The sequence below is a fragment of the Coloeus monedula genome (genome assembly GCF_965178545.1).
Source record: "Coloeus monedula genome assembly, chromosome: 36".
Taxonomy (NCBI): Eukaryota; Metazoa; Chordata; class Aves; order Passeriformes; family Corvidae; genus Coloeus; species Coloeus monedula.
In genome coordinates this window covers 957,250-972,771 of record NC_138816.1, presented here as the reverse complement: position 1 = coordinate 972,771, position 15,522 = coordinate 957,250, and the positions used below count along the sequence as shown (strand labels likewise).

The 15,522-nt window shown below is 62.5% G+C and overlaps 2 protein-coding genes across 2 annotated transcripts; both read right to left on the bottom strand.

Moving 5' to 3' along the window:
• Positions 1-7,099: 7,099 nt before the first annotated feature.
• ZBTB22 (zinc finger and BTB domain containing 22) lies at positions 7,100-11,995 on the bottom strand (the record flags this gene model as incomplete). The annotated part of the gene is made up of 2 exons (XM_082300076.1): positions 11,963-11,995; positions 7,100-8,816 (listed from the first exon to the last, which is right to left on the bottom strand). The coding sequence occupies exon 2, from the start codon at positions 8,792-8,794 to the stop codon at positions 7,100-7,102; it is 1,695 nt and encodes a 564-aa protein (XP_082156202.1). The 5' UTR covers positions 8,795-8,816; positions 11,963-11,995.
• Positions 11,996-12,157: 162 nt separating this feature from the next.
• On the bottom strand, positions 12,158-14,522 carry DAXX (death domain associated protein). The gene is given in 4 exon segments (XM_082299976.1): positions 12,158-12,294; positions 13,740-13,765; positions 13,768-13,915; positions 14,405-14,522. Coding segments are annotated over 4 exon segments (309 nt in total). The 5' UTR covers positions 14,480-14,522; the 3' UTR covers positions 12,158-12,234.
• Positions 14,523-15,522: the final 1,000 nt, after the last annotated feature.

Sequence of the window (15,522 nt, the reverse complement as noted above, 5' to 3'; positions counted from 1 at the left end):
GGGTGGCAGGAGGGTGGCAGGGGGGGAGAGGGGGTGGTAAAGGGGACAGGGGGCGGCAGGAGGGGACAGGGGGTGGCAGGAAGGTGCCAAAGGGGACACAGGGGGTGGCAGGAGGGTGGCAGGGGGCAGAGGGACAGAGGGGACAAGGGGGGCAGGGGGGTGGCGGGGGTGGCAGGAGGGGACACAGGGAGGGTCACAGGGGATGGCAGAGGGTGGCAGGAGGGGACACGGGGTGGCAGGAGGGACAGAGGGAACACAGGGGGTGGCAGAGGGACAGAGGGAACACAGGGGGTGGCAGAGGGACAGGGGTGGCAGAGGGACAGGGGGCACACGGGGGGTGGCAGAGGGACAGGGGTGGCAGAGGGACAGGGGGACACAGAGGGTGGCAGAGGGACAGGGGTGGCAGAGGGACAGAGGGACACAGAGGGTGGCAGAGGGACAGGGGTGGCAGAGGGACAGGGGGCACACGGGGGCAGGGTGGGTGCCCAGAGGGGCCAGCAGAGCCCTGCAGGGAGGGGCCCAAGGGGACCCCGGCAGGGGACAAGGGCCACCACAGCTCCCCTGTCCCCTCCCCAGCTGTCCCAGTCCCTGCTGGAGTCGCTGGTGGCCGTGGTGGCCACCCTGGGCGAGCTGGCGGCCGCCGTGGCCGGGTCGGATGGGGACGTCCAGCTGGCCGTGTCCCCGGGGTCCCTGCACAAGGGCCTGGTGGCCCTCATCGGTCACCTCCAAGACGCCCTGGACCACCAGGGGAGCACCCGCCTGGGCCAGGCCCTGGCCGCCCTCAGGGCCGCCCAGGGGGCCACCTGGGCCCATGTGGCAGCCGAGGCCACCGCCTGGCGGGACTTGGTGGCCGAGGTGGCGGACAAATGGACCCGGGTGGTCAAGGAGGCCACCGAGCTCTGTAACGCCTGTGCGCACGCGGCCACCGCCGAGGCCGCCGCCGAGGCCACCGCAGGGGACCTGGGGGCCAAGATGGCCCACTGGGGCACGGCCACGGACAGCCTGGTGGCCACGACCCGGCAGCTGCTGGAGGCCATGGGCAAGGCCCTGGGCAAAGCCCTGGACAAGGGCCTGGACCAGGGCCTGGACAAGGCCTTCTTGGCCTCAGCAGTGGCCGAGTACGAGACCGAGGTGGCTGCGGCCACCGACAAGGTGGCGACGGCCACCAAGGCCATGGAGGAGGCCACGGTGGCCACCAGCAAGGCGAGGGCGGCCGCCACGAGGAAGCGGCGAGCGGAGGTGGCCCTGGGGCCGCTGGGGCGCTTGGTGGCCGCGTGCGCCAAGGCCACGGCGCTGCCCCGGGAGCTGCTGCGCCGGCTCGGGGCCATCGAGGCCACCCTGGACGGGGCGCGGGCCACCAACGCGGCGCCCCCCGACGTCCCCGAGGCCGCGGTGGCCGCGGTGGCCGAGGCCGAGCGGCTGTGGCGAGCCAGCTCCAGCCTGGCCTCGCGGCGCCTGCTGGGGACCCTCGGGCTCGTCCGCGACCTCCTGCTGGGCGGCCCCGGTGGCCCCGGCGGCGCCGAGGTGGCCCAGAGGTGCCGGGAGGCCACCGAGAGCATCCCGGGGCTGCTGCGGGCGCGGTGACGTCACCGCCGTGACGTCACGGAGGCGGTGACGTCATCGGGGCCGAGGCGTCGCTGGTGTCACTTGTCCCCTCCCCCTCCCCCCGCTGTGGGGTTGGAGCAGAATTTGGGGAATTTGGGGGGATTTTCATTAAAATTGTCCCGAGTGGGGACGGGAATCGCTGGGTGACGTCACTGGGGGCGCCTGGGGACGGCCGGGACAGGGAAATCCAACGGGAGGGGCCGGGTGGGAAATTTGGGATGGGAGGGGGGATTTGGGGTGAATTCGGAGGGATTTGGGTAATTCGGGGGGATTTGGGGTGAATTCGGAGGGATTTGGGTGAATTCGGGGGAATTTGGGGAGAATTCGGGGGAATTTGGGGTTAATTCGGGGGGATTTGGGTGAATTCGGGGGGATTCGGGGTGAATTCGGGGGGATTCGGGGAGAATTCGGGGGAATTTGGGTGAATTCGGGGGGATTCGGGGGAATTCGGGGTGAATTCGGGGGGATTCGGGGAGAATTCGGGGGAATTTGGGGGGAATTCGGGGGGATTCGGGGAGAATTCGGGGGAATTTGGGGGGAATTCGGGGGAATTTTGGGTGAATTCGGGGGGATTTGGGGTGAATTCGGGGGGATTTGGGGAGAATTCGTGGGAATTTGAGGAGAATTCGTGGGGATTTGGGGTGAATTTATGGGGAATTTGGGGGGAATTTGTGGAGAATTTGGGGTGAATTTATGGGGAATTTGGGGTGAAATTTGTGGAGACTTTGGGGATAAGTCGTGGAGAATTTGGGGAAAATTCATGGGGGATTTGGGGGGAATTCGTGGAGAATTTGGGGTGAATTTGTGGGAATTTGGGGTGAATTCGGGGGAAATTTGGGGATGAATCATAGGAAATTTGGGGTGAATTTATGGGAAATTTGGGAGCTCTGGGACCAATCCGTTCTCAGAGAATCAGGAGTGGCCTCGGGAAAATCCCAACCCGCCTCCAAATGGGAATAAAACCGGAAATGCCCCAGTTTGGGGTGGGATTTGTCACGGTCGGGAGAATTTTGGGGGGAATTCCGGGGTTTTCTGGGTGAATCCCGATATTTTCCGGGTGCATTCTGGGGTTTTCCAGGCAATTCCATTATTTCCCGGGTGGATTCTGGTTTTGGGGTGAATTCCAGAGTTTTCCGGGTGGATTTGGGGCTTTTCCAGGAGATTTCCGGTGTTTTCCGGGTGGATTTTGGGGTTTTCCGGGTGGATTTTGGGGGTTTTCTGGGTGAATTTGGGGATTTGATGGGATTTGATGGGATTTGGGTTTTGACGGGGCTCGGTCTGTGGGATTTGGGAATTGATGGAATTTGGGTCTTCACGGATTTGCGATTATTTGGGATTTGTTGCGGTTTTATGGGATTTGCGATTATCGGGGATTTGGGATTTTTTTGGGGGGTGGGGAATGGGGAAAACGCTGGAAAATTCCTCCCCCTCCGGCCCAGCCGGGATCGATCCCGATCCGGGATTTTTCCTCAGCACCCGGGGCCTCGTTTACCCGTCCCTGTTAATTAATAATTAATGGCATAATTGCCGTGATTTCGACAGTTTAATGGGGCAATTAAGGGGATTGCGCCAGCCCTTTTATGGGATAATTAAGGGGATTGCGACACCCCCTTATCTGATCCCGAGGTCACAGACAGGGCTGGGATTTATGGCCCCATTCCCGGGAATTCCCGTGGGAATTCCAGCCGTCCCCAAAAACCGGGATTTGGGATTGGGGACAGGGGTGGGGGGCGGAGGGGTCAGAGTGGGGGAATAATCCCCAAAAATATTTGGGATTGTTTGGGATGCAGGATTTGGGATTTGAGGTCATTTGGGACCGGTTTGGATCCAGGATTTGGGATTATTTGGGATTGGTTTTCTAGGACCCAGCAGGATTTGGGATCTGGGATTTAGGGTTTTTTCAGGATCCAGCAGGATTTGGGATCTGGGATCATTTGGGGTTTTTTTTGGATTCAGGATTTGGGATTTGAGGTCATTTGGGACCGGTTTGGCTCCAGGATTTGGGATCATTTGGGATTGGTTTTCTGGATCCAGCAGGATTTGGGATCTGGGACTATTTGGGGCTTTTTGGGATTCAGGATTTGGGATTATTTGGGATTGTTTTTCAGGATCCAGCAGGATTTGGGATCCGGGATTTAGGTGGGATTTGGGATCCAGCAGGATTTGGGATTTGGGATAATTTGGGGTTATTTGGGATTTAGGATTTGGGATTTGAGGTCATTTGGGATCGGTTTGGCTCCAGGATTTGGGATCATTTGGGATTGTTTTCTAGGATCCAGCAGGATTTGGGATCCAGGATTTAGGTGGGATTTGGGATCCAGCAGGATTTGGGATCCGGGATCATGTGGGGTTATTCGGGATTCAGGATTTGGGATTTGAGGTCATTTGGGATCAGTTTGGATCCAGGATTTGGGATTATTTAGGATTGTTTTCTAGGATCCAGCAGGATTTGGGATCCGGGATTTAGGTGGGATTTGGGATCCAGCAGGATTTGGGATTTGGGATCTGGGATTTAAGGGTTTTTTGGGGATCCAGCAGGATTTTTGGGATTTGGGATCATTTGGGGTTATTTGGGATACAGGATTCGGGATTTGAGGTCATTTGGGATCGGTTTGGATCCAGGATTTGGGATCATTTGGGATTGTTTTTCAGGATCCAGCAGGATTTGGGATCCAGGATCATTTGTGGTTATTTGGGATCCAGCAGGATTTGGGATCCGGGATTTTTTGGGATCTAGAATTTGGGATTTCAGGTCATTTGGGATCGGTTCAGTGGATCCAGCAGGATTTGGGGGGCTGGGGTTTGGGATTGTTTGGGATCCAGGATTTGGGAACATTTGGGATTTGGTTTTGGGGTCCAGCAGGATTTGGGGGCTGGGGTTTGGGATCGTTTGGGGTTGTTTGGGGTTATTTGGGATTCTTTGGGATCCGTGATTTAGGATGATTTGGGATTGGGTTTTAGGATTGGTTTTGGGAATCCAGCAGGATTTGGGCTCTGGGATTTGGGATTGTTTGGGGTTATTTGGGATCTGGGGTGTTTTGGGGATCCAGGATTTGGGATTTGAGATCCTTTGGGATTGGTTTTGGGGATCCAGCAGGATTTGGGATGATCTGGGATCATTTGGGATTGGTTTTGGGTGTCCGGCAGGAATTTTTGTCCAGGGGAATTTTTGGGACTCAAGATTTGGGATTTGAGATAATTTGGGATTATTTCTTGGGATCCAGCAGGATTTAGGATCATTTGGGATCCAGGACTTGGGGTAATTTGGGATTGTTTGGGATTCAGGATTTGGGATGATTTGGGATCGTTTCCTGGGATGCAGAAGGATCTGGAATTTGGGGTTGTTTGGGATCCAGGATTTGGGATTGGTTTTGGGGGTTATTTGGGATCCAGCAGGATTTGGGACCATTCGGGATCCAGGATTTGGGGTAATTTGGGATTGTTAGGAATCAAGGATTTGGGATTTGAGACCCTTTGGGATTGGTTTTGGGGTCCAGCAGGATTTGGCCTCTGGGGTTTGGGATCGTTTGGGATTATTTGGGATCCAGCAGGGTTTGGGACCATTTGGGACCCAGGATTTGGGGTAATTTGGGATTCTTTGGGATCCAGCAGCGTTTGGGATCTGAGATCCTTTGGGATTGGTTTTGGGGTCCAGCAGCATTTGGGACCATTTGGGACCCCCGGTGTCCCCGACCCCCCCCCGATGTCCCCAAGGGGTCCCTTTTCCGCCCCTTCCCGCGCTCCCATCGATGGCCCCGCCCCTTTCCCACGCTCCCATTCATGCCCCGCCCCCTTCCCACGCCCCATTCATGCCCCGCCCCCTTTTCCCACGCCCCCATTCCTTTCCCATTCATGCCCCGCCCCCTTTTCCCACGCTCCCATTCATGCCCCGCCCCCTTTCCCCACGCCCCATTCATGCCCCGCCCCTTTTCCCACGCCCCCATTCCTTTCCCATCAGGCCCCGCCCCTTCCCGCGCTCCCCTTCCCGCCACTCCCAGGCCACGCCCCCTCCGCTCCCCATTGGCCGCCTCTCCCCGGGCCCCGCCCCTTTTTCCCACGCCCCCATTCATGCCCCTCCCCCGCCCCGCTCCCCATTGGCTGCCGGCGCGGCCCCGCCCCTTTGTGGGCGTGGCTACAAGACCGATCCGCGTTTATTGAAAGGCTCCGCGCAGCGGCGGCCCCGGGGGGTGGAGCCAGCCCGGCCCCACCGGGGGGGCTCGGGGGGTCCGGGGGGGTCCGGGGGGCCCGGAGGGGCCGGGGGGGCTCGGGGGGGCCCCGGGGGGTGGAGCCAGCCCGGCCCCGGCGGGGCCCAACGCGGGCCGGGGGCTCGGGGGGGCCGAGGGGGGAGGGGCTGGGGGCGTTTCGGGGGGGTTCAGTCGATGGGGGGGCCCGGGGGGTGCCGAGGGGGGGGGCGTGGTGAGTGGGGGGGGTCTGGTGAGTGGGGGGGGTCCCATGGATTGGGGGAGGGGCCCGGGTGATAACGGGGGGGAGGGGCAGCAGGAAGAGCCCCCAGGCCTTGACCACGCCCACTTGCCCCACCCCTTCAGGCCCCGCCCCCGCGTTGGATTTTTATCGATGGAACCCAAAAACCGCCACGAATCGACCCAAAAATACAAACCCGGAGGGGGGGGGGGGGGAGGGGGGGTCACGGACACATCTACAACGACCGGAGGGGGAGGGGCCGGGTGGTTTGGGGGGTTCCAGGTGAGTTTTGGGGGGCTCCAGGTGTCCTTGAGGGGAATCCAGGTGGTTTTGGGGGGCTCCAGGTGTTCCTGGGGGAATCCAGGTGTTTTTTGGGGTCATCCAGATGTTCCTGGCTGTGTCCAGCTGTTTTCGGGGGGGTCCGCGGGGGGTGCCCACGTGTTCCTGGGAGGCTCCAGGTGGATTTTGGGGGTACCCGGGGTGTCTTTGGCGGGGGGGGAGGGTCCAAGGTGTCCTTGAGGAGCTTCCGGGCGGTTTTTTGGGAGGTGCCCCACCTACCCACGTGTGACGTCACCAGCTCACCTGGCCATGACGTCACCCCCCGGTGTGATGTCACCTCGGCGTGATGACATCGCCCCTCCCCCCCCCCCCACACGTCACCCGAAGCTGCCCCTGCGCGTGACAGCCCCGGATCCCCCCGGTGTGACAGGGCCACCCCTCCCCCAGCTGTCCCCGGTCCCCTCTCCCGTCCCTTTCCCTGTCCCCGTCCCATCCATCCCTGTCCCTGTCCCTGTCCCTGTCCCTGTCCTTATCCCCGTCCCCCTCTCCCTGTCCCTGTCCCTGTCCTGTGTCCCTGTCCCTGTTCCTCTCCCCTCTCCCTGTCCCCTCTTCCCCATCCCCTGTCCCTGCCCCCTCTCCCTGTCCCTGTCCCCCCACGCGTGGCCCGATGTCACACGAAGCTGTCCCTCCGCATGAAGGGGCCCGTGTCACTCCCCAGCTGTCCCCTCCCTGTCCCCGGCTGTCCCTCCGCTGTCCCTCCGCTGTCCCCCGCTGTCCCCGGCTGTCCCAGCTGTCACTCCCCCGCCGTCCCCTGCCCTCTCCCGCGGCCGCCCCTGGTGCCCGCCGTGCCGCCGCAGGTGCCGCGGTGCCGCACGAAGCTGTCCCTCCACATGAAGCGGCGCTCGCAGGCGGGGCACGTGTAGGGCCGCAGCCCCGTGTGCGTCTTCATGTGCTCGGTCAGGTGATGCTTCATCTTGAAGCGCTTGCGGCACTCGGGGCAGGTGAAGGGCCGCAGGTCCAGGTGCATGTTGACGTGCCGCTCGCGCATGCTGCGGTGCGAGAACGCCTTCCCGCAGTGGCACAGGAAGATCTTGGAGCCGTCGGGAGCGGCCGGGCCGTGCCCCGCCCGCAGCAGGAGCCGCCCCGGGGCCGGGAAGGCCGCGGGTTCCTCGGCGAGCCCGAACGGAGCCGCGAAATCGTCGGAGGAGCCGCAGGAGTTCACCTGCTCCGCGCTGCCCGCCGCGGCCTCTTCCAGCGCTCCGCTGCCCCGCGCCGAGCGGCCGCTCCTGGCCGTTCTCCTGGGGGTCCCGGGCGCGGTGCCGTCAGTGCCGTGCGGGATCCCCCCGGGGCCGTGCGGGATCCCCTCGCTCCCGTGCGGGATCCCCGCGGTTCCGTGCGGGATCCCCTCGCTCCCGTGGGAGATCCCGCCCGCCGCGTGGATCCCCTCGCTGCCCCACACAGCCCGCCCGCTGCCGGGCCCCGTTCCCGGCTTCTCGTGGCCGCTGCCGGGCCCCGTTCCCGGCTTCTCGTGGCCGCTGCCGGGCCCCGTTCCCGGCTTCTCGCGGCCGCTGCCGAGGCCCCTCCTGCTCCCGGCCGTGCCCTGGGCCGCCCCCTCTGCCCCGGGGCCCTTCCCGGCCGCGCTGCCGGGCTCCATCCCCTCGCCCCCCTCGTTCCCGAGCGGGATCTCCTCGTGCTCCCGGGCCGCGCCTTCCACGGGCTCCTCGTCCTCCTCGCAGGTGAGCACCAGGTCCTCCTGCAGCCACTCCTGCTTGACGAAAATCCACTGCTTCTGCGCCGCGCCGCCGGGCCGGCCGTACAGCGGCCGCCGCTCGCCGTCCTCGCTGCCCTCCTCCTCCTCGCTGCCGCCTTTCCCCGCCGGGAATTTGGGCTCGGCGGCCGCTCCCGGCGGGATCTCGGCGGGGCTGAAGTAGTTGGTGCTGCTCGGGGACTGGTTGTCGCTGGTGCGGCTGGAGAAGGGCCGCGAGCAGGACGAGGAGGAGGACGAGGAGGAGGAGGACGAGGACGAGGACGAGGACGAGGACGAGGAAGCCGCGGGCTTGGAGCCGCGGAACTCGCGGAGCAGCTCGGTGCACTTGTCCACGATGTGCCACATCTGCAGCACGCTGCCCACCGTGAGGAAGTTGACGATGTCCTCGGGGGCCATGGAGAGGCGGCCGGTGTAGGCGGAGCCCAGCACCACGGCGAAGGCGGCCGGGTCCATCACGTTGGGCAGCACGATGGAGTCCAGGTTCTTGAGGAAGAGCTGGTCGTGGAAGAAGGGCGAGGACGCGGCCAGCACGGCGCGGTGAGCGCGGAACTCGCGGCCCTGCACGTGGATGGAGACGTCGCAGAGCTTCCCCTCCAGGCGCTGCCGGTTCAGGTTGGACAGGAGCGCCGGCGGCACCTCCGGGAACTCCACGTGAAGCAGCGCCGAGGAGGAGGAGGAGGAGGAGGAGGGAGGGGGAGGGGGGGAGCAGGGCCGGGGCATGGCGGAGGAGGAGGGGGAGGGGCTGGGGTGGGGTGGGGGGGGGGGGGAAAAGCGATTTGGGGGTGAGATTCGGGGATAAACGGCGTCGTTGTGGCTCGAATCGCATCGGTTGTGACCCCGAATCCCTCAGTTCTGCACCGAAACGCCTCAGTTCTGACTCGAAATCCTTTAGTTCTGACTCGAAATCCTTCAATTCCGGCCCAAATCTCTCAGTTCTGCACCAAAATCCCTTCGTTTTGACTCAAAATGCCTCAATTCTGCACCAAACCCCTCAGTTCTGCACCGAAATGCCTCAGTTCTGACTCAAAATCCTTTAGTTCTGACTCAAAATGCTTCAATTCGGCACCAAATCCCTGAATTCTGCACCGAAATCCTTTAGTTCTGACTCAAAATGCTCAAAATGCCTCAATTCTGCATCGGATCCCTCAGTTCTGCACTGAAATGCCTCAGTTCTGACTCAAAATCCTTTAGTTCTGACTCGAAATCCTTCAATTCTGGCCCAAATCTCTCAGTTCTGCACCAAAATCCCTTCGTTCTGACTCAAAATGCCTCAATTCTGCACCAAACCCCTCAGTTCTGCACCGAAATGCCTCAGTTCTGACTCAAAATCCTTTAGTTCTGACTCAAAATGCTTCAATTCGGCACCAAATCCCTGAATTCTGCACCGAAATCCTTTAGTTCTGACTCAAAATGCTCAAAATGCCTCAATTCTGCATCGGATCCCTCAGTTCTGCACCGAAATGCCTCAGTTCTGACTCAAAATCCTTTAGTTCTGACTCAAAATGCTCAAAATGCCTCAATTCTGCATCAAACCCCTCAGTTCTGCACCGAAACGCCTCAGTTCTGACTCGAAATCCTTTAGTTCTGACTCAAAATCCTTCAATTCTGGCCCAAATCTCTCAGTTCTGCACCAAAATCCCTTCGTTCTGACTCAAAATGCCTCAATTCTGCAGCAAATGCCTCAATTCTGCATCAAATCCCTCAATTCTGCACCAAAATCCCTTAATTTTGGCCCAAATCCCTCAATCCTCCACCAAAATTCCTTAATTCTGCACCAAAATGCCTCAATTCTGGCCCAAATCCCTCAATTCTGCACCAAAATTTCTTAATTCCGGCCAAATTCCCATTGATTCTGCAACAAATCCCTCAATTCTGCACCAAAATCCCTTAACTCCGCCCCGAATCCTGTTAATTCCAACCAAAATCCCATTATTTTTGACCAAAATTCCTTCATTCTGCACCAAACCCCTCAATTCCAACCCGAATTCCTTAATCCCGCCCCAAATCCCATCAAATTCTGACCAAAATTCCTTCATTCTGGCTGGAATTCCATGAATTTTGGCTCCAATTCCCTTAATCCTGCCCCAAATCCTGCTCATTCCGCCCCAAATCCCGCTCATTCCACCCCAAATCCTGCTCATTCCACCCCAAATCCCTGAATTCCACCCCAAATCCCGCTCATTCCACCCCAAATCCTGCTCATTCCACCCCAAATCCCTGAATTCCACCCCAAATCCCGCTCATTCCACCCCAAATCCCTGAATTCCACCCCAAATCCAGCTCATTCCACCCCAAATCCCTGAATTCCACCCCAAATCCCTGAATTCCACCCCAAATCCTGCTCATTCCGCCCCAAATCCCTGAATTCCACCCCAAATCCCGCTCATTCCACCCCAAATCCCTGAATTCCACCCCAAATCCCTGAATTCCACCCCAAATCCCGCTCATTCCACCCCAAATCCCTGAATTCCACCCCAAATCCAGCTCATTCCACCCCAAATCCCTGAATTCCACCCCAAATCCCTGAATTCCACCCCAAATCCTGCTCATTCCACCCCAAATCCCTGAATTCCACCCCAAATCCCGTTTATTCCGCCCCAAATCCCTGAATTCCACCCCAAATCCCGCTCATTCCACCCCAAATCCCTGAATTCCACCCCAAATCCAGCTCATTCCACCCCAAATCCCTGAATTCCACCCCAAATCCCTGAATTCCACCCCAAATCCTGCTCATTCCGCCCCAAATCCCTGAATTCCACCCCAAATCCCGCTCATTCCACCCCAAATCCCTGAATTCCACCCCAAATCCCTGAATTCCACCCCAAATCCCGCTCATTCCACCCCAAATCCCTGAATTCCACCCCAAATCCCGCTCATTCCACCCCAAATCCCGCTCATTCCACCCCAAATCCCGATCTTTCCTTGGCTCCAGAATGCGGCCCCAAATCCCTGAATTCTGCCTCAAATCCTTTACATCTGTCCCGAGTTGCCCAATCCCCCCGAAAATCCCCCCCAGGACCCCCCAAATCTCCCCCAAATCCCCCCAGGACCCTCCAGGACCCCCTTGGGATCCCCAAATCTCCCCAAAATCCCCCCCAGGAGCCCCCAAATTCCTTCAATTCCTCCCCAAATCCGCCCAAAATCCCACCCCGATCCTTCCAAGACCCCCCCGGCACCCCCCGAGCCCCCAAATCCCCCAAAAAATCCCCCCCAGGACCCCCCAGAACCCCCAAATCCCCCCCAGGACCCCCCAAATCCCCTCAGGACCCCCCAAAATCCCCCTCAGGACCCCCCAGGATCCCTCAAATCCCCCTCAGGGTCCCTCAAATCCCCCCCAGGACCCCCCGAATTCCCCCCAGGACCCCCCAAATCCCCCTCAGGGTCCCCCAAATCCCCTCCAGGACCCCCCAAATCCCCTCCAGGGCCCCCTAAATCCCCTCCAGGACCCCCCAAATCCCCTCAGGACCCCCCAAAATCCCCCTCAGGACCCCCCAAATCCCCTCAGGACCCCCCAAATCCCCCCCAGGATCCCCCAAATCCCCTCAGGACCCCCCAAATCCCCTCAGGACCCCCCAAAATCCCCCTCAGGACCCCCCAGGATCCCTCAAATCCCCCTCAGGGTCCCTCAAATCCCCCCCAGGACCCCCCGAATTCCCCCCAGGACCCCCTAAATCCCCTCCAGGGCCCCCCAAATCCCCTCAGGACCCCCCCAGGACCCCCCCAAATCCCCCCCCAGACCCCCCCGTTCCCTTCGATTCCTCCCCAAAGCCCCCCCCGGGACCCCCCGAATTCTCCCCCTCGCCCCCCCCCCCCCGCCGCCCCCCCGGCCCCGCCCCCTCCCCTCAGGCCCCGCCCCCTCCCCTCAGGCCCCGCCCCCTCTCTCGTTACCCGCGCTCGGCCCTCACGGCGCCGCCGCCGCCATCTTGGACCCGCCGGCCACGCCCCCCGCCCCGGCCACGCCCCCTTAAAGGCGCCGCGTCCCCTTTATCTCTGCGCAACACCCCACCCCCCCCTTCGTGACGTCATATCGCGACACAGCCCCGCCCAGGAGAAGGGGGCGGAGCGAGTAAACAAAAGGCGGGGTTTATTGAGGGGCGAAGGGGCGGGGCTTGAGCGCGAAGGGGGCGTGGTTTGAGGGAGGGGCGTGGCCGGGGGCGGGGCTAGTCCGAGTCGGAGAGCACGATGATCTCCTCGGGGTCGCACTGCGTTCCCACGCTGGTCTGGGGGCACATTTGGGGGGGTTGGGGGCATTTTGGGGGGGGCTGGAGGGATGGGGGACCCCTCCCCGGGGATTGGGGACCTGAGACCCCCCCCGGAACAGGAAACGAACCCCAGGAACCCCCCCCAGGACCCCCCAAATCCACCCCCCCAGCTCAGCAGTGACCGCGGCCCCCTCGGGACCCCCCCGGACACCCCAAATCCCTCCCAGACCCCCCAGGAGCCCCCAAATCCCCTCTAGATCCCCCCCCCCCCCCAAATCTCCCTCAGGACCACCCCAAGCCCCCCAAACTCAGCGAAACCCCCCCCCCAGGACCCCCCAAAACCCCCTCAGGATCCCCCAAATCCTCCCAGGACCCCCCAGGACCCCCCTAAATTCACCCCTAGACTCCCCAAATCTCCCCTAGGCCCCCCAAAATCCCCCTCAGGCCCCCCCAAGCCCCCCCAGGACCCCCCAAATCCCCCTCAAATCACCCCCAGTACCCCCCAAATCCTCCCAGGACTCCCCAATTCCTCTCCAATCCCCCTTAAATCCCCCCCTTGACGCCCCCAAATCCCCCTCAGGACCCCCCAAATGCCCCAAATCCCCCCCCGCACCCCCCAAACGCCCCCCAGACCCCCCAAATCTCCCCAGGACACCCCAAATCCCCCCCAGGACCCCCCAAATCCCACTCAGGACCCCCCAAATCCCCCCAGGAGCCCCCAATCCCCCCCCAAACCCCCCTTCAATCCCCCCAGGACCCCCCCCCAAGCCCCCCAGGACCCCCCAATTTCCCTCCAATCCCCCCCAGACCCCTCCAAACCCCCCAAACCCCCCTTCAATCCCCCCAGGACCTCCCCCCAAGCCCCCCAGGACCCCCCAAATCCCCCTTAAACCCCCCCAAACCCCCCAATTCCCCCTCCAATCCCCCCCAGACCCCTCCAAACCCCCCAAATCCCCCTTAAATCCCCCCAGGATCCCCCCCAAGCCCCCCAGGACCCCCCAATTTCCCTCCAATCCCCCCCAAGCCCCCCAGGACCCCCCAATTTCCCTCCAATCCCCCTCCAATCCCCCCCAGGACCCCCCAAATCCCCCTTAAACCCCCCCAAACCCCCCAATTCCCCCTCCAATCCCCCCCAGACCCCTCCAAACCCCTCAAATCCCCCTTAAATCCCCCCTGGATCCGCCCCCAAGCCTCCCAGGACCCCCCAAATCCCCCTTCAATCCCCCCAAACCCCCCAGGAGCCCCCAATCCCTCCCCCAAATCCCCCTTCAATCCCCCCTAGACCCCCCCAAGCCCCCAGGACCCCCCAATTTCCCTCCAATTCCCCCTTAAATCCCCCCCAGGACCCCCCAAATCCCCCTTAAACCCCCCCAAGCCCCCCAATTCCCCCTTAAATCCCCCCCAGGACCCCCCAAATCCTCCCCAAATCCCCTCCAATCCCCCCCAGGACCCCCCGGGCTCACCTTGCAGGCCTTGGGGGGGTCCCGGGGGGGCTGCCCTGGGAGGAGCTGACCAGGTCCCCCCCGGGGGAGTCGGCGCGGGTGGAGTCGGGGAGGGGGCTGGGCCGGGGGGGAGGGGCGAGGGGGGGCCCCCCGAGTCCTGCCCCTCCCCCTCCGAGCCCCCCCCGGCCACGGCCAGGCTGCCAAGGGGGGGAGGGGCACGGGGTGAGACCCCTCCCCCTCTGAAAAAGCCACCCTGGGACCCCCCAAAAATCCACCCGGGACCCCCCAAAATCCACCCGGGACCCCCCAAAAATCCACCCGGGACCCCCCAAAAATCCGCCCAGGACCCAAAAATTTGGGACCCCCCAAATTCCTCCAAGACCCCCAAAAATCCCCCTGGGACCCCCCAAATCCCCTCAGGATGAGGAGAGACCCCTCCCCCAACCCCCCGGAAATCCCTTCAGGACCCCCCCAAATCTCCCCCAGAGTCCCCCAAAATCCCCCCCAGGACCCCCAAATCTCCCCTAAACCTCCCCCAGACCCCCCCAAATTCCCCCGCAGGACCCCCCAGACCCCTTCAAGACCCCCGAAATCCCCCCCAGAACCCCCCAAACCTCCCAGGACCCCCCCAGGACCCCCCAAAATCCCCCCCAGACCCCCCCCCCCCCGTTCCCCTCCCCCCTCACCTGACCCCCCCGGGCAGCTCCATCCGGCTCCGTTTCCTGGGGGGGGTCCCGGGGGGGTCTCGGCCCCTCCCCCATTGAGGGAGGTGGAGCTGATGGCGGCGCCCGCCCCTCCCCCCAACCCGGCCCCTCCCCCCAACCCGGCCCCGCCCCCCGGCGCGGGGGGGAGGGGCAGCCGGGGGGGGGGGAGGGGCAGGGCGAGGTGGGGGAGGGGCGGGCGGGGGGTGGGGGAGGGGGCGAGGGGGGCGTGGCTTTGGGCGTGGCCTCGGAGCCGCCCAGGGCGGGGGGAGGGGAGGGGGAGGGGGGAGGGGAGGGGAGGGGAGGGGGCGGGGTCTCCCCCGGCTCCAGGGGGAAAGTTTCGATTTCCAGCACGAAAAGTTCGGATTTGGGGGGGGGGGAGGGGGGCGGGACCCCCCCCGGGACCCCCCCCGGGACCCCCCCCCTCCTCCTCGGCCGCGGGGGGGGGGAGGGGCAGCGCCGGGACCCCCGAATCGGCCGCGCCTGAGGGGGGGGGAGGGGGGGTTAGAGAGGAGGGGGGGGGGGGAACACCCCCCGGGAGCCCCCAAAAAGCCCCTCAGGACCCCCCAAAATTCAGCCCCAAAATCCCCCCCCCCCCCCCCCAAAATGATCCCTCCCAGGACCCCCAAATTCCCCCAAATCCCCCCCAAAATTCCTTCCTGGATCCCCCAATTCCTCCCCCCAAAATCTCCCCCAAATTCCCCCCTCAGGATACCCCAAAATTCACCCCCCGGGACCCCTGAATTGGCCCTCCCAGGACACCCAAAATTCCTCCCAAAATCTCCCCCAGGACCCCCAAATCCCCCCCAAAATTCCTCCCGGGACCCCAAAATCTCCCCCAGGACCCCCAAATTCTCCCCAGGACCCCTGAATTCCCCCCAGATTCCTCCCAAGACCCCCAAATCCCCCCAAAATCTCCCCCAGATCCCCCAAATGCCCCCCAAATTCCCCCAAAATCCCCCCCAGGACCCCCAAATCTCCCCCAGGACCCCCAAATTCCCCCAAAATCCCCCCCAGGACCCCCAAATCCCCCCAAAAATCTCCCCCAGATCCCCCAAATCTCCCCAAAAATCTCCCCAGGACCCCCAAATTCCCCCCCAAAT